At 32.5% G+C, this 22248-nt stretch overlaps 1 protein-coding gene across 1 annotated transcript; it reads right to left on the bottom strand.

Moving 5' to 3' along the window:
- Window positions 1–20573: 20573 nt before the first annotated feature.
- LOC108452480 (cytosolic sulfotransferase 14-like) lies at window positions 20574–21703 on the bottom strand. Its single transcript, XM_017750274.2, has one exon. It carries the CDS (start codon window positions 21654–21656, stop codon window positions 20712–20714), a length of 945 nt encoding a protein of 314 aa, XP_017605763.1. The 5' UTR covers window positions 21657–21703; the 3' UTR covers window positions 20574–20711.
- Window positions 21704–22248: the final 545 nt, after the last annotated feature.

Consider the following 22248-nt stretch of genomic DNA (forward strand, 5'->3'; position numbering starts at 1 on the left):
AATCAAATCTATAGAAAATTCCACTTCTCTTTCTGGTGGCAATCCTGATAATTCCTTTGAAAACACATCGGAAGATTCACATACCACTGGAACTGCGTGCATTTTTGACTCAGATACTTTGGTGTCAAGTACATAAGCCAAGTAAGCATCATACCCTTTTTTGACATACCTGCTGTCGCCATTATCGAAATCATATCGATAACCCTCCGTCTCGATCGATTTAACCCGGAGCAACTCATCATTCTGACATTTTAGTACAATATATTTTTGTCTACAATTTACTACCGCATCATGCTGGGTTAACCAATCCATGCCCAATATCACGTCAAATTCATCAAATGGTAGTAACATCAAATCAGCCGGGAAACAATAACCTCTTACCATCAGTGGACAATTTTTACAAATTTTATCCACCAACACAGACTGGCCTAGGGGGTTCGAGACTTTAACCACAAATTCAGTAGGTTCAATAGATAAATTTTTAATAATTGCAAGTTTAACACATACATATGAATGCGTAGAACCAGGATCAATCAATGCAGTAATATTAGTATTAAGTAAAGAAAATGCACCAGTAATAACATCGGGTGCTGAGGCATCTTCTCTGGCATGAATGGCATATATCCTAGCAGGTGCTCGTGCCTCAGGCCTATTTGCAGTATCTTTTGTATCTCCTCGACTACCACTGACATTACTGGATGGTCGAGGTGGTCTACCTCTCGAAACTGGATTACTCAGCTTCGATATCTGTTCAGCTTCTTTTTCACCCCTTTCTGGACAATCTCTGAGGAAATGGTCAAAAGAACCACATCGGTAACAAGCCCCACTTTTTAATCGACATTCACCAAAATGAGCTTTATTACAGTACTGGCATCTCGGTTTAGGAGTGCCAACACTGGTCACTGATAGAGTAGAAGGCCTTGGATTAGTGCGTTGAGAACCTCGCTCTCTACCCGAATACCCAATGGCTGAGGTAGAACGATCCTGATACTTCTTCAATTTCTTTGAAGCAGAAAACTGGGATTTTCCCATCAGTCTTTTACTAAAAATTTGAGCTTCCCTCTCAGCCTGTTTCTTTTCTTTGCTCAATTCTTCTGCTTTATAAGCTCTCTCTGCCAATGTAGCAAACTCTCAAATTTCAAGAATTCCGATCAGTAGCTTAATGTCTTCATTCAACCCTTCTTCGAATCGTTTGCACATTTCAGCTTCTGACTGTACCCATTCTCGAGCATATTTACTCAATCGAACAAATTCTCTTTCATACTCAGATACTGATTTGTTACCCTGTTTCAGCTCAAGAAATTCTTTTCTCTTTTGATCGAGAAAACTCTGACTGATATATTTCTTTCTGAACTTGGTCTGAAAGAATTCCCATGTAATTTCTTATTTCGGAAGAACTGAAGCTTTTAGTATTCCACCAATGATAAGCTGTGTCTTTTAGCAGTGAGACGGTACATTTCAAACATTCTTCTGGTGTACAAGATAATTCCTCCAAAACCCGAGTAGTGTTTTCTAACCAAATTCAGCCCGTTCAGAATCATCATCAACTGCTGCTCGAAATTCTTCGGCCTTATATTTTCGAATTTTATCTACTGGAGCTTTCCCTTTTCTGACAGATTCAAGATTACACATTCCTATGGGATTTCGGGAACCGGTGGAGGAGCAGGAGGGGGAGCTTGAACTTGCTGCACTACAAGGTTAGTTCTTAAGTATTGACTAAACCATTCATTCATCATTTGAAAGAAGGTTGTTTTTGCCTCCTCCCCTCGACCTTCTGTCTCGGGCCTTCTACTGCTAGTTTCTTCTCTTTGTGCTGAAGCCAGAGCATGACTCCCAGCTTCATCAGATTGAGCTCGGTCTGTAGACATTTACTATAAGAAAAACACATTTTAAATGGTCAGGAGATATCACACTATCAATAATAATTTAAATGGCATGTATAACTAATCCCGTATGTGCTACATCGGTCCTAGAACCGGCTAAATTGTAGCTCTGATACCAATAAATGTAATATCCCCTACCCGTATTCATTGCCGGAATAAGGTACGAGGTATTACCGGAGTTTACGAATTAATTTTTTTTTTAGGAAAACTCAATATAATCCCTTTACAGATATCTAACCTTCCCTGCAATATTATATCGAGACCAATCCAAATCAACCAATCCAATTCAATATATTTTCAAGATAGATTCATGCATCTTTATAAGATAACCTCATCACATAACAAAACCAAGATTTGTTAGCCATACCATTGGCTGACCTTACATCCATTTCATAGAATCATTTACTTTATTAGCTTATATATGCCATTAATTTCCAAAATAAAGTTTCTTTATATACCGAAGTCCTGAGGTTGATAGTGTGATGTGTCTCCGACCAAATCCGACCTCCGAGCTCTTAACACTACAAAACAGAGGAAAAAGAAACGGGGTAAGCACTTTGTGCTTCGTAAGCTCATGTAACAAGAATTGTACTTACCTAATATTTTCAATACAATACAATAAACATTCCTATATCCATTCAATGCATTATTACCCTAATATGCACAAAATCAACATTCAAGTTAGTACAATAATTTCCATGTACCAATATTATATACCATGATTGATATACTCATCAATACCATGATTTTCATTCCCTTATTATTTTCCATATTTATCCCGTTGAATTTATCGGAATTTCGATGGATTTTCAGATGTACACTTTTAGTGTACAATTCCGGGTCCATCAATTCATATTCATGTGCGCACATTTCCATTTTAGAGAGCACACTCCCGCGAACCTCATCCTTACAGCAGGATTACCAGTCCAGGCTAAATCCCCTGCAACGACAATTACTCTAATGAGCTTGGATCTGAATTACCAGTCCAGGCTAAATTCAAACCCTAATTCGAATTACCCGTTCGGGCTAAATCCATTTTACACATATTCTTCGGGAGGGCTATATCAGGATAGGATCACCCATCCGGGCTAGATCCTTTTTACCGTCAATTCCTTTTCAGAGATCCATCGAATTTTCCTTTCATTCAAACGGGATTTCTTCCCATTTTATCAAATATATCAATGTTTCATTAATTTTCATACAATGAACATTCAAATCATATTCACATCAATAACATACAATCTCAAGCAATTTTAGAATATAATTCAAGTTACACGAACTTACCTTGATACTTGTTTGTAAAAAAAATATACTAATCCTGAACCTTTTCCTTTCCTCGATCTAGCTTCGTATTTGAATCTTCTGGATCTAAATAAATAAATTTAATTATCAATTTAATACATTTCATGTTCATATGCAACATTCTCTATAATTCAGCTATTATTTATAGTTCATTCAAAACTGTCTACTTGAGTCATAGTCACTAAATTATTCTTATCTTGAGCTACAGAACTCCAAATTAGGATCTGATAATTTTCCCTGAAACTAGACTCATATATCTTGTTATCACAAAATTTTCAGAATTTTTGGTTTAGCCAATCAGTACAGTTTATTCTTTAAAGTCACCCCTGTTCTGTTATCGACAGTTCTGACCCTTCCTCACTTAAAATTAATTATATATTCATACAGAATTCAAATGATGTTATCGTTTATTTCTATTAAAAATAGACTCATTAAGTATTCTATACATATAAATTTAAGCCCCTAATTGTTTTTATTCAATTTTTTATGATTTTCAAAGTCAGAATAGGGGAACCCGAATTCATTCTGATATTATCTCACAAAATTCATTATATCTCAAAATTTACAAATCTATTGCTTACACTATTTCTTATATGAGAAACTAGACTCAATAAGCTTTAATTCCATATTTTTTTCATCTTCTAATTCGATTTATACAATTTATGGTGATTTTTTCAAAGTTAGTCTATTGCTGCTGTCCAAACTGTTTTTGTGCAAGCTGTTTATTACCATTTTTCCCCTAAGCTTTTAATAAATGATAATTTCGTCCCTACTCAACTAGCCTCTCAATTGAGCTGATTTTTCTCAATTAACATTTTATTCTATCACTTTAAACTAGTTTACAACCTTTAGGAATCATAATTTCAGCAATAGACTTTAATTCCAAGCATTTTCACAATTAGGTCCTAAAAATCAATTTCTATTGAAATTACCTAATAAAATCATCTCATAAACAAATTAAAGCTTTAATTTCATTCTATTTCATCATAAAATTACAGCACTAAACCATGGTGACTTTCAATTTCATCCATGAAATCAAAAACTAATGAATTTAGTAGTAGGACCTAGTTGTAAAAGTCTTAGAAACACAAAAATTACAAGAAAAAGGAAAGGATTAACTCACTTGGTGCAAAAAGTATGAAATACCAGCTTAGAGAACCCTCCTATGGCGTTTTTAGCTGCTGGAATTGAAGAGAAATGAAGAGAAATCTAGATATTTCCTATTTAGTCCTAGCTTTATTTAGTTAATTTTACAATATTCCAATTTTACCCTTAATTTATTAATTTTTCTGCTGATTTCATACCCTTTCCGTCCAGCTCAAATACCTTTTGGGTCTAATTGCCTTATAAATCCTTTCTCATTAGACTCTTAAGCTATTTAATCATTCTGGCAACTTTTACACCTATTACAATTTAGTCCTTTTCATTTAATTGACTACCCAAACATTAAAATTTTCTAACAAAATTTTAATACCACATTAATAACATTTCATAAATATTTATAAAATTATTTTTGACTCGGTTTTATGAGATAGAAGTCTCGATACCTTGTTTTTACCCAATTTCTTCAATAATTTCTTTTTCTAACTAACCACTAAATCGGTAAAATTTTTCTATCAATATTTTCATACGATTTTCCTATCATATCAATTTTCATGCAAAAATATTGAAATAAATTTCTCTTTAAATCGGATTTTTGGTTACGAAACCACTGTTCCGATAACTTTGAATTTAGGCCATTACACCCAGTGCTCGGTTGGATCGATTTTCTTAGTTCAACTTAACTGGGCCCCTTTTTATAATTAATTAATAATAATTATTTAACCCAAATAAAATTGGATTAAAATTAAAATTAGTAAACATAATTTGGACCATCTTAGGCTTAAAATTTATTTCAACTTGATGCTTCAAAATTGCTTCTTGGTTTTGTGCTTCTAGCAATGTCTGCAAGCCGTTTTTCGTTCTTTGTGCAAATATGTCCAAAATAATAAAAAATAATCAAAATTTATTATAAAATTAATTAAAATTCAACATGTTAATAATTTAAGTACAATAAATTTATTTTATAATTATTATTTATTTTCGACAAGAATTTTACCAAAACTGCATGAATTTGAGTTAAAAAGGGCAAAAAAAAAGTGTATATTTTATTGTTTCCATAAACCCATTTCAACAACTCTTATAGGAAATTTTATCTTCCCCTCCTCTAAATAGGTTACCTCGTCTATTCTTTCCAGCTGATTGATAGATACCAACATTGACATTTTATCGTAACTTTTAACCAATGTTGAATTCTTACCAAGAGAGATTAACTCTGCCTATACACCAACTATCCTTTTGAAGGAAGTATAGTTCTTTCCGACTGATTGATAGATACCGACATTGACATTTTATCGCAAATTTTAACCAATGTTGAATTCTCACAAGAGATATTAACTCTCCCCATACACCAACTATCCTTTTGAAGGAAGTATAGTTCCAATAGTGCAGGGGGATGCACACGCTCTAATCCACGGCACTTTTTCCTCCACCATTGTTTTCTTTAACCAAGGCTCAATTTTGATAAAGAATTCTCTCAAGTATGCCCAATCATTCTGTTTCAATACATTGAACAGTTCCACTTATGGTATTTCAATAAAAAAGTGCCTTCCTTGGATTATTTTAATTTTAATTTCCCTTAATCCATTCCTAACTATTATTTTAAATAAACTCTTTGAATCACAACATGTTGCTGTTGTACCCACCAAGCATATTTTGTAATGCCCCAAAATTTATATTTCTAATTCTGTTGGAATATGACATAATTGTATATCTACTTTAGTGGTTAAGTATTCTGGGTGTGTGTGAGAGGTCCCAAGTTCAAGCCTTACATTCTGCTAATTTTGATGTTTTTCCGAATAAAGCCTTAATCTGGTTCAATAGGCTTATGTTTAATTGTGGTAAAACCATACTAGAATGGGCCTGCTAGTCTAGTGGTTAAGCAGAGTGTCAGTCTGCTAGAAGTTCTGGGTTCAAATCTCTGGATGAGCGTAGGAATATTTTGCTCAATGATGTGGCTTAGAGTTTGAGTTGTACTGGAAATCTGAGTCGTGGGTGGTTGAGATAGAGTAGGTAGTGGGATTTGGGTGATCAGTTTCCCAAATTCTCTCTGTAGAAAAAACTGTTCATCTCTCCTCCGTTTTCCCCTTTCGTTCTTTTTAGCTTTTGCCAAAATTTCCTACCTTTTTTGCTGCCGTTTCTCTTCCTCCTTCCCTTCCTTGCTATCGTCGTTGTTTTACTGGAAGTTTCGACAGTCCATAGTTTCGATATTCTTTATGCGATTTGGTAAGTACGTTAGAGTATTATATATTTCGTTTGGAATGATGAATCATTGTTTACTGAGTTTCGATTGGTGTTAGGAGATAATAGGGTTGAAGATTATTCAACGACGTTTTAAGTGTATGGATTTCTTGTTCTCGCTCAAGGGTAAGGTTTTGTTGGAAAAGTTGAATACCTCGTAATAAGTTTGTTTAACTGTCGTTGGGATCACTAAAGTGGGTTTGGATTATGGATTTTTTAGGTTCTGGAGGGCTCAGGGTTTAGTTTAGTTTTAAATGAAACCAGGTGTGTACTCTGATTGCACAGAAAACGATGGTCGGCGAAAGCTGAAAAATATTCTGTCGGCGCCACACGGGCGTATGGTCGCCCGTATGGTAGGCCGTGTGGCAGTACACAGGTGTGTGGTCGACTAATCAGGATGTGCGCCCGTGACACGGGCGTGATGGACACGGTCGTGTGATAATTGCGAGGCTGTGTACAAGACACGGGCTCGGCCAATTAGGCTGTGTGGGCCACACGAGCGTGTGGAATTCTGGGCCATCACACGGCCAAGGCTAATTTGGGTCGTGTATGGGCAGACCACATGGGCGAGTGAGCCCATTTTTCTGAAATGCTCCGTAAGGTTGCACGGGTCGCCCAAGTCGACTGTAACCTGTCGTAGGGTCGGTAAGCGTTACTTAGACCCTTGATTCTGTGATCTGATATTGCGATGTATGTACTTCCATGTTACACTTAGCATGTATATCTGTCTGTTCTGGATATGAAAATATGTCTGTTAATCTGCTTTATAGCATGCCATTCTTGTATGATGCATTGCATTGGGGTGAGTTTGATGAAGTTGAAAAAAGTATCTAAAAGGCCTTTAAAGCCTATTATCTAGCAGCTAAGCTGTATATTTATGACATGTGCTACATTACGGTACTTTATGGTGTGTAGGGTTAGATGGGTCGATTTGATCCCCATATTTGGTGTACAGGGATGGGTGGGTCGATTTTATCCCCACATGGTATGTTGGGTTGGACGGAGTTGGTGTGCAGGGTTGGTGGGCATGCTCTATTATTCTAATCTGTTATGCATGTTATATCTGAGATGGGCTAAGACCCTAAGTTGTATTTGATTCTGTTTCTGAATGGGCTAAGGCCCACACCGATTCTGTAAAGGGTTCAGGCCCAAATTATGATTGTATCCTGTTATCTGATTATATGCATGCTGAACTGTGGGGATGTACACACTGATTTTGCGAAAACTCACCCTTTATTTGTTTATCTGTTCAGGTAATTCCCAGCAGTAGCCGGATCGGTGCAGAGGAGGACTCGACGGTGACCACTATTTCTGTTTACGTTAATTTACAATTTTAGGACTTATCATGGTTTTAATTTTTATTTGGAAAGGTTTTGATGTATTAAGGCCATTATAGATTTTTTATTTAATTTGGGATTTTTGAATTGCTTTAATGGATTCATAAACGGCAACACAACAAAGTACAGTTTTCTAAAATAAACTAAGATTTTTTGTAAAAGAGAACGGTTTAAAAAATAATTTGGTTTAGAAAGCTTCCGTGTATAAGATATGGGTTTAAGTAAATCAATTTGTACTTGTTCCTCAAACTGAAAGCTAGATATTAACTGGAACGGTTTTTAAGGTATCAACGTGTTTTCAAAAAAATGTTATCATGTGACTTCACCAGATTCGGTCATAACGTCTAGGCCAAGTTTGGGGTGTTACATATTTGAAGTTTCCAAAGTTGCTTTTCTTCAACATGCCCTGAACCCTTATGCTGATATTCTTCATTTTACAATCCCCCTTTTCAGTCTTATCTAGGTTGTTGCTATATCTCAAAGAGTTTTCTCTTGCATCCATTCTGCTATTTTTTTGCAACTTTTCATACTCATCCTTTTCATTTTTTTCAGTCTTTCTTTGTTCCGAATTTCCTTCCACTAAAACTTTTTTCCATATCTGTCTTCTCCCCTTAAACTTGGCGAAGTCTACCAATAATCTATTCCCTAAAATCACGTAGTCATTTAATCGACTTATGGTCATTCTAAAATCCATCATATTGCTATATCTCACAAAGCCAAATCTTTTTCCACTCTTGCTTTTTTTCATCAGAATGAACGCGTTATTAACATCTCCATTATACTGAAACAATGCCCAAAGACCCTTCTAGTGCATAGTCTCTGGAATATTATGAACGAAGATTGTTATCGGGACCATTTTCCCGATGTGATAAGACTTTTAGTTTATTGTAAATGACCAGAAAGTTGATTATCTATATAGTCATCGACTTTAAGCAATCTAAACAACATCTAAACAAACTTTGCAAGATTTCTAATATGTCTTGATCAATTTTATTATTCGAAAGAACAAGATGAAAAACAAAGCTCTAGTTTCCAATGGCACTTCAAATGTTATCTTGTAAACTGTTATAGTGAAGACTATAAGAATTGTTAAGTGCTAAAATTAATATTAAAAAGCACAAGCACAACTTGAACATGGGTACAAATATATAAATATTTATTAAATTAAATTTGTATAATAAAAATATGTTATGAATTAATACACAATACCAACACAACATGACATGGTCATTCATTTTATAGATTGAATGAAATGATAAATTATATATGAGCAATATGATATAATTGAAAAAAGGGTTAAATATAAAATTCGTACCCAAACTTGTCCACTTCTCCCAGATTGGTACTTATGGTTTTTTTTGTTTGAGATTGGTACTCAAACTTTTTTCTGTCAACTAAATTGGTACCTGAATCTAACACCGTTAGGGCACGTGACAGAATAAGATTGTGAAACGTGGCATAAATGACATCATGGTAACATCATAATCTAAAAAAAAAATTCTTTTGACTTCCCTCTCATTTTTCTATGGTTTCTTCTTCCTTCAACCCAAGTTTCTTCTTGATTTTTTAGTATTTTTTGGTGGATAGATTGAGTTTCAATATTTTTTTAATGTAATAAAAAACCCAGAACAATGTACAAATCGTTGTGGTTGGAATTTTTCTCTTTTCCTAATGTTAAAATGTTTATGATTTGTAGTTATTATAAGTATATTAATGAAGGTACTGTGTTATAAGAACAAATATCAAAACCATATCCTTAAATCATAAGAAAGAAGACCCAAAGATTCGATTCTTTTTTTAACAATGGAACTAAGCATAATAATAGTAAAGAATAACATCAAATCGCTTTTGAAATTGAAGTTTCTAGTGAAGCATTGTTACAATATCCACAACATGGAGATTGGTAACCAAGGATGAAACTCTCTTCAAAAACTGACTTATCTCTTTCTTTGATATAGACGGTATAAAAATTGAAATAATCAACAAAGTAAATAAAAAAAGGCATTCATTCAATTCAATATTATCGATAAAGAAATGTGGCCATTCAAGAAACATACCTGGAATGAAAACGTGCAAAGCATAGTTGCCTTCGATGTGAGGGAAGCTTCTCACTCTATTGGGCTAACTAGTTTGTAAGTAATCCAAATATCCCTTTTTCATTATCAAGAAAAAGAAATAGTTGACGAGGAAAAAAAGTAAAATATTTTAGTAAAAGAAAATTATGGGAAATTTGTTGTAGTTTGAATTACTAAGGGAACTGGGAGGGTGAAGGAGAGAAACAAGAGGCGGAGGGAGAGGGGACGACAACATCTCCTCCATTTAGGGTTTGAAATTGGCAGAAAGAGACATTACGGGGGAGTGGTTGGAGTTGAAGTTCGATGAGTCATCGTCTCCATATGTTGCTTTTAGCGCTTCTATATGTTGCTCTTTGAGAAGAATAAGAAGAAACGATAGAAAAATAGGCAAAAATCAAAAGAAAAAAAAGTCTTTTTTTTTTTAAAATTATGATGTCACCATGAAATCATATATGCCACGTGTCCTAAATTTAACGGCATTAGACTCAAGTACCGATTTAGTTAACGAAAAAAAAGTTCGGTTACCAATTTGGGACAAAAAAAATCATAAATACCAATTTAGGAGAAGTGGACAAGTTTGATACTAATTTTATATTTAATCCTTGAAAAAAATAATTAGAAAATAACATAGATTGTCTTTGGATTTCTCTTTATGCTTATTGTTTATAAATGATTTTTTACCCAAGTTTATTGATTTATTTCATGGTTTCTGATTTTTTTTTGCGTTGAAAGGGTGGGCTTTGTTGCTTATTTATTTTATTCTTGGAAGTGGTTTTAAATTGTATTTGCTTTGATGAAGAAGACTTTACAAAGTTCTTATGGTCCATCAAATTTCTCTTTGTTAAATATGATTTTTTAAGAGGATGGTGATTTTGTGAGATTGAAGCTTTACTGGAGATTAGATTTCCATTACTTGGGTTCTCCAATGATGATTCTAAAGTATTCTATTGTTGCTGTGCTTATTTTCTTTCAAGGCATTTGTAGGGGTTTGTGTTTTTTGGTGACTATTTGTTATACTTTTTGGGTAGGTGTGTTCTTAGATTTGCTGTGTGTTATGGATTGTTTTCCCCTAACCTCTTTGTTAGCTTCACCCTTGAAAGGCTATAATAATAAAATTATTTTGGCTGACAAAAAAAAAATCAAAACCACTTGAGTATATGTCAACTCAACTGATGAGGAATTTTTTGTTGCTTGGGTGTAATTTGGGTTCCCATTTTGGTTCTTTTATTGTTCTTATAGTGTTAGACTCTTTTATGTTCTTTTTCCTTTGAATGAGGAAAAAAAGTACACCTACAAAAATTAAACATAAAAACCAAAGTATACAAAAAATTTTAACTTTTAATTTTTTTTCCCATTTCCCTCTCTTTTTTTGTGTAATTCTGCTCTCAATCCCTAACTCTTTAAACTTTTAAATTTAGTCCCCTTACTTTTAATCCCAATAATTTCGTCCCTCTGCTCTTTTGATTTAATAATTAAAATTCAATTTATAACACTTCTAGAAGACATTTAATAAATTGGATTATGTACTATTTTAAAATAAATTTTTTACACATGTGGTCAATATTACATACATTGAAGGTCAAATAAGCAAATAAAAATGTTGAATCTAGGGTTATAAGGTTTTCAATTCTAATTTTGGAGTGATAAGGTTCTTAGTACTATTCAAAGAAACAAAAGAAAAAGTCACCATTTTTTTTTATTTACATGGATTCTACACAACTTTAATTTAAACTCGTAAGCATCATTTTTTAAAATGCAATACAATCCAATTTAACAGAAGTCTTTTGATAAAGTTATCTATTGGATTTTAATTATAAACTTAAAAGAGTATAAGATAAAATTTTTGGAATTAAAAGTAGAGTGACTAAATTTCTAAAATTAAAAGCAGAGATACTAAATTTCAATTGGGTGAAGAAGATAGTGACTAAGAACATAATTAAACCTTTTTTGCCTCTCATTCCTACTGATGTGTGCTTAATTCACCAAAATTAAATTTCTTACCCCTAAAAGTAGATAAAAATGAGTAGATAAGGAAGTAGGGTCGATCACACGAAAATTTGTCTAATTAATTTTAAAATATCTTGCAACCAAAATTTATCATGGACAAAGTCTTGCCCAATACTTGTTCGAACCTGTAAGAATAAACAATATGGAGTTTGAAATATAACAAAAATAAATATATAAAATTGAAACAACAATGAAACACATTATAAACAGTAATTTTAAAATTAAGTAGAATAAATCAAATTAATAAAACCTCCAGCCTCAGATATGATGTTAGTTTTGGTTTTAGAATTGATCAAAGACTATGGATACTTTCTCAGTCAATTATAAGTTGGTTAAAGTGATCGATGAATAACCTTAAACCATGAATCATTCTTTAGTTGTAAATTAACTATGGGAACAACCTAACAAATAACCCTTGTCAATTGAACAACCTTAATAGTAGCTCTTACGACTTAAGTTCTTGATAACCTTGCGAACGAGAAGAACCCAATTCTAATTAATGATCTCAACCTGTGGACCATTTAAATTAGATTGCTTAATCTCATGACGTCACCCAATCGTACCATACTAATTTGTTTTGTGAGCAAAAAGGGCATTGCTAAGAGCAGAAACTGTACAACTAGATTTGTACCTGAGTTGGTGGGCACTCCTTCAAGCACTAAATGAAGAACAATAAACACACAAGACTCAAGGAGATAATTACGCAGTTCGGTGTCCTTACGTCTGTGGAGCCTAGCTAGTGAGAAATATGCACTCTTTTCAACAATTACAAAGTGAACATACTTAATCCAACACACTGTGATCGTTTCCCTCGTTCTTGTACTTCAAAGATCCAACATTCTCACCACTATGATCACCCATGTGGTTATAGCAAGTAAAAACACAACAATAGGTTTCACTATAAAAATAACACTTTTACAAAAGTATTCTTTTAAGAACAAATTAAGTGCCCAACACTCAATACATTTTCCTAGGCAAGTCTTTAAACATTAATTTCGAGACTTGTTTACAAAAGAAGATCTAACACAATCCCAATAAAATAGTAATAACATAAGAATAATACAATATAATAATAACATATGAAGTAAATATGGACTCTATGATAGCTCACCAACAAAATCACGATCCAATCTAAAGTCCATAATCCAAGGGGCTGCTTTTGGAAAATTTCGATCCAAATTAATTATTAATATTTGTATTCCCAAGAAGAATGATATTCTATAATAGGCTAGATATTCACCATGTAATCAACAAACCTCAAATATGAGGTTAAATAAATTGTTGATTCCTAAATATGGAAATTGTCTCCACATAGTTTGGTGGGCAAGGAAGTGGACACTCCCTCTGGTACCAAATTGCCAGTTTTTTTAGTTTTCAACATGTTCTTTCGTAACTAAGATGATAACTACGAATTGAATTCTTTTTACCAACCTTGATTATTCTAAATATCAAACAAAGGATCCTTCTCGAAATGATGACAAGAATCATACTATAAGACAATCCTATTTATCTTGAAATTGGAGAATAAACGAATATTAAAGTGAAAAAGAAATAAAGTGTTGTTTCAGATCTCACAATTCAATATCTAACTTTTATCTACTTTTGGCTAAATTAGAATTTAGCTACTTATAATCAAATGAAAGCAATTATTGGAAGGAAATTTTATTGAAAATAAAAGAAATAAACATGTTAAAACTTTAAAATTCTCTAACAATGGCTGACCCCCTCCCTTCCCGTAATATCTATATAGAATAATATAATTTTTTGTCCCTAAGCTTAGCAAATAGGTTTATTTTGGTATTTATTTTTTCTGATCTACCTTGGTTCTTGAACTTGGCAGTTAGATCCACTTTGGTCTCTAAACTTGAATTCTATCAAGGTTTGACAATGTGACCATTGTTAATGGAATAGGACCGGTTCGGACGGGCTAAGAACTGATCAACATAATGGTCTGAACAAAAGGGTTGAATGGATTGACTTAGAACCTACTTGAAATTGATCAAAAATAAAAATCGAAATAAAAGTTGATAGTTAAATAGGTTGAATCAATTTAATAAGTTTTTTTATTTTTAAATATTTTTAGACTTTGAAGATTTTTAATTATTTATTTAATTATTGTTGGTCCTATATTCAAACCAATCAAACTGGTTGAATTGAGAACTAATGGTCTGACTTAGTTAACGACCAATCCGATTATTAAAATACTGAATGTCACACTATTAGATTGTGCCACTTCATCCCTTGAAAAAATTATATTAATTTTTTATTTTCAAGTGATGATGTTGCATAGTATATTACATTATCAAACTTTTATATTTTTCAAGCTCACGGATTAAAATGAACCTAATTGTTAAGTTCAAGTGCTAAAGTAGACAAAAAAAAATATAATACCAAAATAAATCTAATTACCAAATTCAAGGCAAAAAATTATATTAACTCTATTTATATATATAACTTAAAACTAAAAACTAATGAGCCCCATGTGATGGTTTGATGGTCAAGGGTGATTACCACCCCAGGTGTGTCCTTGGTTCGAGCCGCATTAATCGCGTTTATTGTTCAGGCTTTGCCATTGAAATAACAAAATTAACTAAAATAAATCATAAAAACATGTAAATTAAGCACGTTATCACCTACCTTTCTTCCCTGTATTATTTTAATAATATTATGATGCACTTTTATGTTTTCTAAAATAAATCTAATATATATTTATATATTTACTTAGCCTTTTAAAGAAAGTTCATAAGAACATTATAAAGAATAGGAACCAGAAATACACATACATGTAGAATTGTCCATAACACTTACTATTCATGAAATTTCAAATATTTGCTTAGGTTTCAAAGCAACTGGTATCTTTAACCTTTCATTCTTATCTGAAGGGTGACACCAAGGTGGACACAAGAGGGCTTTCAGGTAGAGAGCAGATGTTCCTGCACAGTAGAGGTCAAACTCAGGTTAGCACGACAACGGTTGTAATTATTAATGAGTTGTTTAATAACGACAATCGCTGTCTCCCTAAAAGGAGCATCACCTTTATTACACCACAACAGTCGCTCCCCACCTGAGAGTCTTCCTGCGTCCACGACGGTGTTGACCTTTGGATAAGAAGGAAGGTTAAAGGTATTGATTGCCTGGAAATGGAGAAAAAAATTATGCCGATTATAATGAGAAGCCCCACAATTTTTCCATATGATTAAGCCCTCAAACTTTTGTATGATATTTATAAGACAACATTTTCGGGTATTCAAAAAGTTTGAGCTCGTGGCGTGTAACGACCGTCAACTGGCTCTCCTGTTATACTTTGATCCACCGCATAACGGTCGTTGATTGAGACCTCTACGTAGACTTCCATCCGTGAGCATACAAAGTAAAATCAGCCCCAAACCTAATTGTCCCAGGATAGGTTTCAGAGGTAATGGTCCCATCTCGGTATGATATATGAAATGTGTGCGTCTCGAAGCGATATTGCACTGCCGATGACTCAAGAATACTTCGAATGATCCAAAATTTATTAGCAACCAAATTTTTTAACACTAAAAAATGTTGTATAGTGGAGGGATGGAGAGGTTGGGGGAGAAGATGTTTGGGGGATGATGAAGTATGGAGTGGGAAATCCTTTTTATAGGCATTGGGGAATGGTGGGATTGCAAAATAGAAAATTCTAGTGGTCGAAAACATGCCGCAAGACTAGTGTCTTTGACGAATATATTTAAAATCCCAAGAATCTTTCTGCATATTTGAAGCATGTTATGAGGCAATGAATACCCCGATAAGCATGTTTATGATAAAATTATATATGAATTTTGAAATGCGTTTTCGAGTAATTCTTTGTATTTCATCTTCATTGTTCGACGAAAGTGCATATTTAGAAATGGATTTTGAAGCACGCATTCCCTCTCTCCTTGTTCTATTTTCCTATTAAAGTAACATAATTTTCATAACTTAGGCACGCAACAAATTCATATCAAACATCAAACAATTGAGTTGCCAACATCATGTGCATTTCTTTGGACAACCGTCTACTATTTTTTTTGCTTCTGTTCATTCAATTCGTAACCGATATTGAAATGAGTTGATGAGTGAAATTTGTTATTTACTACGATGGTCAAATCTGTAATACAAAAGTCTGGGTGGTATTTGTAGGAGTCTAATCCACGGAATTGATGTTCAATTGTGCCATTCAATTGCGTAAGCTATGGACTAGAATTAGGAGGAAAAGTTGGGGGTTCGACCCGGGGAAGAATTTCGAGATTGCAATGTAGATATCTTGCTTCTGTTAACCCTTATAGGTATGAGCTATTTTATGTGAAAGACGAGCTCGAGTTTGAGGTGATCATATCATTACGCTGCTCAAGCGAAAATGATGTAATGGAATTATATGTCGAGTTTGCCGAGGTTAATGGATCTGGCCCATCTTTGGCCACTATTGCGGCTAATGTTGGAGCTAAAACTGAAGCAGAAAATCCCACTACATGATTGTGCTGTGGGTTCACTGGCTTGTTACAAAGCTTCTACTACATTATCCTTGAAACATCTATGGGTAGACATTCATTAGTTTTTAGCACGGATTTAAACTTCAGTGGCCACTACCAACTGGAGTTTGAGCATAACTTGAACCTCAACACTCAGGCTTGATATTCAATCAGTGCGTTCGTTTTCAACTTTGGTAGATCAATATCCTGGGGCGAAAGCACTTATACCAGGGGGCATTGACTTATACTGGCCACCAATCCGATGCAAATTTTGGTGGGCACATGGGTTATAGAAGAACCAATGACTTACTTCTTTGGATCGGGTTCGGTGAGGGTACATCAAACACTAGGGTGGATGTGACAATGAAGGCGCAGATGAGGAAGAAGATGCGGTTGAGGAAAAAGTAACAAGAGATGAGTATGAAGTTCAAACATGGAGTCCAACACCTTCTGGTTCTTTTAAGTTGAATACTAATGGAGCTCGCAATCTGAATTCTAGTTTAACTTTTTTGGCAACAGTAGCAAGAGACGAGCATGGCAAATAGTTGTGGGGGATGGGACATAACATTGGAAGATGTAGTTTAGAGCAAGCAGAATTATGAGTTATCTATGATGAACTTCGAGAGGCTTGGGATGCTAAATGGAATAAAGTTCTAATTGAGACTGATTGTGCTCTAGCAATTAAAAAGATTAAAGAAGGCGTCAAAGGAAAATCAAACATAGATTTGATTTTAAGAATGCAAGAACTTTGAAAAAAGGAATAGAACGTGGAAATTAAACAAATATCAAAGGAAGTGAATTTTGCCCCTCATATTCTGGTCGGCTTTTGAAGGATTTTCCCATTGGCCTCAAAATGTTCCATGCAACTCCTCCATTGGATGCAGATCAAACAAAGTCAGGCAGACGAAGCATGGTGCACAATATTACTGCTATTAATTTTCTGTAATTGACTCTCTTTTCATTTTGTCACCAAAAAGAATTTAAGTTAATCTTTAATAAAATATTTTTGCTGAGATCTCAATCAAATTGTTTAATGTTGATCTGGGTTGGGGTAATGTGTGCCCTGATGCACTTTGTTGTCTTTCTTGTTCTAATGTTTTGTTTTCTTAATAAAATATATTTGATTGGTTAGAAAAATAATATTATTTAATAATTTAAAATATTTGAAATTTATTAATCCTTTTACAAAATATAATTAAATCTACCATTAACCTATATTTAATATGTTTTAAAATAATTAACTTGAGCGCAGTATCATCTAAAGTCCTTCCTCAAAACCCAATATATAAAGATGCTTTAACAATGTCTGTCAAAAAAAATAATGATAATAATAATAATGACGTCTCGATAGAAAAAAAAAGTAATGCAATAATAATGGAGCTTCGTCCCCAGCATTCCAACCAAAAAACAAGCGTACGATGATATGGCTTTTCACCCACTTGCAGAGAAAACAAAATCCATTTGGGCCCACTTTACATTCTGTCAATGACGACATCTTTTTCAATGACAGGTTTTTTATTGAAATAGTTTAAAAAAAAATTATTTATCAAAATAAGTTGTTAGTCCGATTATTTATTAAAATAGGTTATTTTTTCATTCACTCCTATTTGATAGGCGCGAGTCAATTTTTTATATTAATTTTTTTAAATAAAATATTATTTTTTTATTTTCGAATTAGTATGACCTGCGTATAGATATAAATACAGAGTTGCGCTTATATCGGATCTTGCGACTAGTTGAGTCTTTTCAGAGGCGCGACTAATCGTGCCTATCTCAGAGGCGCAAATGGTAGGGCCTACAAGAACTTCTGTTGTTTAAAATACAAAACACTAGAAATATTAGTAAATCTGCTAATACATACTTCATCCGGATAAAGTATACATTATTAAAATTAAATTAAAATATTAAATAAGAAATAAAATTATAAAACAATATGTTATTTAGAAAATAACTATTATTGCAATGACATACATATTTTATTAGGTATAAGTATTTAAATTTTTGTTTTTGTAATGTAATACATGTGTATATATATATATAATCATATTAGTGAATCGCTAATACATACTTCATCCGGATAAAGTATGCATTTTAATAACACATGAAAGATGTGGACCTTAATATTTAAGGTAAACTTGTGGATTATATAGTCGATGAAAGTTGGTAATATTATAAAGTTATTTTTAATACTGGTTTTATTAGGTATAAGTATTTAAATTAATTTTAAAATAATTACAAACACATAAAATTTTAATATAGTCCTAAATTACTAACAAATTAATTTTAAAATAATTATAAAAACAAAAAAATTATATTCATACAAAATATTAATCCAAAACTATAAATACTAAACATAAATATTTTATAATTAATAATTAATAACAAAAAAATTACATGCATGTAACAACAGAGGCTGCAAGAGAGCTACTGTGCAGGCAGAAGGGGCAGTGGGGTGGGCGGTCTACTGCTGCAGGAGGGGGACTGTGCGGGCAGCCCATTCGCGCCTACCTGTCAGGCTCGATTAATCGCACCTATCCAACAGGCACGACCCGTTTTTACCCATATTTTGACCCGTTAGACCATATTTTTACCTATATATATATTTAAATATTTTTAATAAAAATAAAAAAAATAATATTTTATTTAAAAAAACAAAAAAATTAGTATAAAAAATTGAATCGCGCCTGTCAGATAGGTGCGAATGGGAAAAATAATCCATTTTGGTAAATAATCGGGCTGACAACTTATTTTGATAAATAAATTTTTTTTAAAACTATTTCAATAAAAAACCCCCTCTGCCCCATAACATCGAACCTTCCTGAACCTTGATACCAGTCTGGGCTTATCTTACCTTATCTTTTTCCTTTTTACATGTTATATGAAAATGGTTAAATATCATTTTGGTCCTCTACTATTCCTACAATTAAGATTTAATCTTTATACTTGAATTTATAAAATTTAATCCTTATTTTTATAAGGTTTAGTCCAAATAATTAATATTTTTACCTGATTATATTTTTATCTTGAATTTTTTAAAAAAATTACTATTCTAATACAAATTTATTTTGACATGACGGATCGGGATACATTTTTTTAATCCACATTAGCTACCAAAATTATTAACAATTCTAATTATTTGAACTAACTAATTACGTGAATTTTTCCTCCTATTTTTAATCATTATAAGATAATAGTAAAATTACAATTTTGATTTCTCTACATGCTCAAATTTGATATTAAGTCTTTTTATTTTAATTTGACATAATTTGTCTTTTACTTTTACAATGACATTAGTTAGTATAAATAATTTACATGTGGCAGTTATCTTATTATTTTATTATCATTTTATTTATTTGCTGACAAATGTCTAAGAATAAAAAAGTCATTTATAGTTGCAAGGTTAAAATTGATTTTTTTAACAACTATAAAAAAAGAAATTATAAACATGGCATAATGATATGACACCGTATTTTTACTATAAGTTATAAAAGATTTCAATTTTAATATTTATACTATGTTTAAATTTAATATTTCATTTTCATTGTTATTGTTTAACTCAAATCCTACAAGTCTCTCAACTAGTAGAGAAGTGTCCTACATGCAGGAGAGAAAAAAAAAAAAAAAAACCCATAATAGAAATGAGTTAACGATAATGGAGATGAGAGGATAGAGAAAATGTTAAAAATGGGTGTCACTATTAAATAAAAATTGAAATACATATTTACTATCTGTTTGATATTGTTGCGGCTACAAATCTAAGAGATCAACACTTAACCTATTTACCATTTCAAGTTTGCAAACTTCAAATTTAGCCGCTTCTTTTTCTTTTTTCTTTTTTTAAATAAATTAACCTATTTTACATTGAGTTGGCTTGAGTTATACACATATTTTTATCGTTCCTTTTACAAAATATAATTGAATTTACCATTAGCCTATATTTAATATGCTTCAAATTAATTTACTTGAGCACAGTATCATCTAAAGTCCCTCCTCAAAACCCAGTATATAAAGATGCTTTAATAATGTCTTCCAAAAAAAAAATGATAATAATGATAAAAAAAAGTAATGCAATAATAATGGAGCTTCGTCCACACCATTATCACTAAGTCTTTTATGCAGGATTTCCAAGCAAAAAACAAGTGTACAATGATATGATTTTTCACCCACTTATTGGTTGATTTTTTTATGAAATCAACAAAAATAATTAAGCTGAAATTATAAGTTTATTACAACAAACAAAAGGTAGATAAAAATAAGTTTACAGAAAAAAAAATTCTACTTAACTTAAGCAACTTACTTGAAAGTTAAGCCGGATCCACTTAGTTTTTCTTTCAAAATATTACTTAAACGTTCCACAGCAGCAGGAGAGAAATAATTAACATAATCACCCACTTTTCCACTTCTAAAAAATAACTTATTACTAGGTATCTTAGGTCCTGGGGTCTTCCCAGTTTTGTTGACCTCCAAATTTTTAAAATTGTTAAAACTGCAAAAATCAACAATTTGGTTAACCATGCCTGTTTTCTCTTCTTCCATGGAGAAAGGAAATCCTAAGAATTCAGCAAATCTCTTTGTTTGAGCCACTGGATCTTCCAGCAACTCTTCATATCTCAAGAACAATACATTCGATGGCTTCTCCAGGCTCATGTTCCAGTACCCTAAAGCATGGTCCCAAAAGGGTCCATACACTTCTTCACCTCTGCAAAACGTCTCAAAACAGTCCTCCAATGACGGCTTGGGCGTATTTTTCATTCCATTTATAAAGTGCCAATATGAGACAGTATTGTCAAAAGGATTGCGAGTCATATAAATAATCCGACAATTTGAATGTTTGATGGAATCAGCAAGAATTGGATACGGGAGATGAGCAGAAAATATCCTTGGGGAGGGGATTGTAGAGAGATCAGGATTAGGGTTTTCTTTATAAAGTTCGAGATCAAAATAAGGAACTAGTAGATGAGGGGTTGTAAAGTTTAAGAGAGTGTTTGAGAGCGTATAACGATGACGGTTGACGATGGAAAACACCAAAGCTTTCAGCCAAGTGGTGCCAGATTTGGGCTTAGTGGCAATGATGATATCATCGTCAAGAGCTTGAAAATGTTTCTGAAATGAGATTATGGATGAAATATGTTCAGAAGGAACAGAAAACCCTTGGAATTGGGTTGTATATGGCTTAGATTTTGCAATGAGATTTGGGGTGGAGGACGACGATCCAATGTTACTTTCCTTGCCTTCCATTATATTGTAATTTCAACGATTACAACAAATACCTTTATTCTAAAACTTATATCTATGCTGCTATATATAAACGGAAAGATTTAAAGGACTTGTTACATGACAAATGTAATTTGTTTTATATCTTTTCTTTTTACTTGGCAAGATAATGGTTAATTCAATTTTAATACCTTTATTTTTTAGATTATGAAAACATCGTTAATTTTAGTTTTGGTGTCTGTATTTTAATTAAATTTTTTACATGATTTAGCACCTTAACTTTTATATTATCTTTGGTTAACTTATATATTTTATTATGATTAAAATATTGATGTAAATTTTTAAGAATGATTAATATGTTAAAATTAGTTATTAAATTTAGGTCCATTATATTACTTTTTTTTTGTTATACAGCTATTAAATGAGTATTTTTTATTTAAATTTCAATAAATCACCAGCAAATTTAAGAAGAGTTTTACCAAGTATTAACAAGCGTGTTTAAATTTTAAATTTGAAAAGTTGAATATTAAAATTTTAAAAATAAATGTACTAAAACTAAATTCTAAATATAAAAAAGTACAATAGCATTCAACATATTGTAACCTTTAAATTTTTT

This window comes from Gossypium arboreum, chromosome 5 (assembly GCF_025698485.1).
Source record: "Gossypium arboreum isolate Shixiya-1 chromosome 5, ASM2569848v2, whole genome shotgun sequence".
NCBI lineage: Eukaryota > Viridiplantae > Streptophyta > Magnoliopsida > Malvales > Malvaceae > Gossypium > Gossypium arboreum.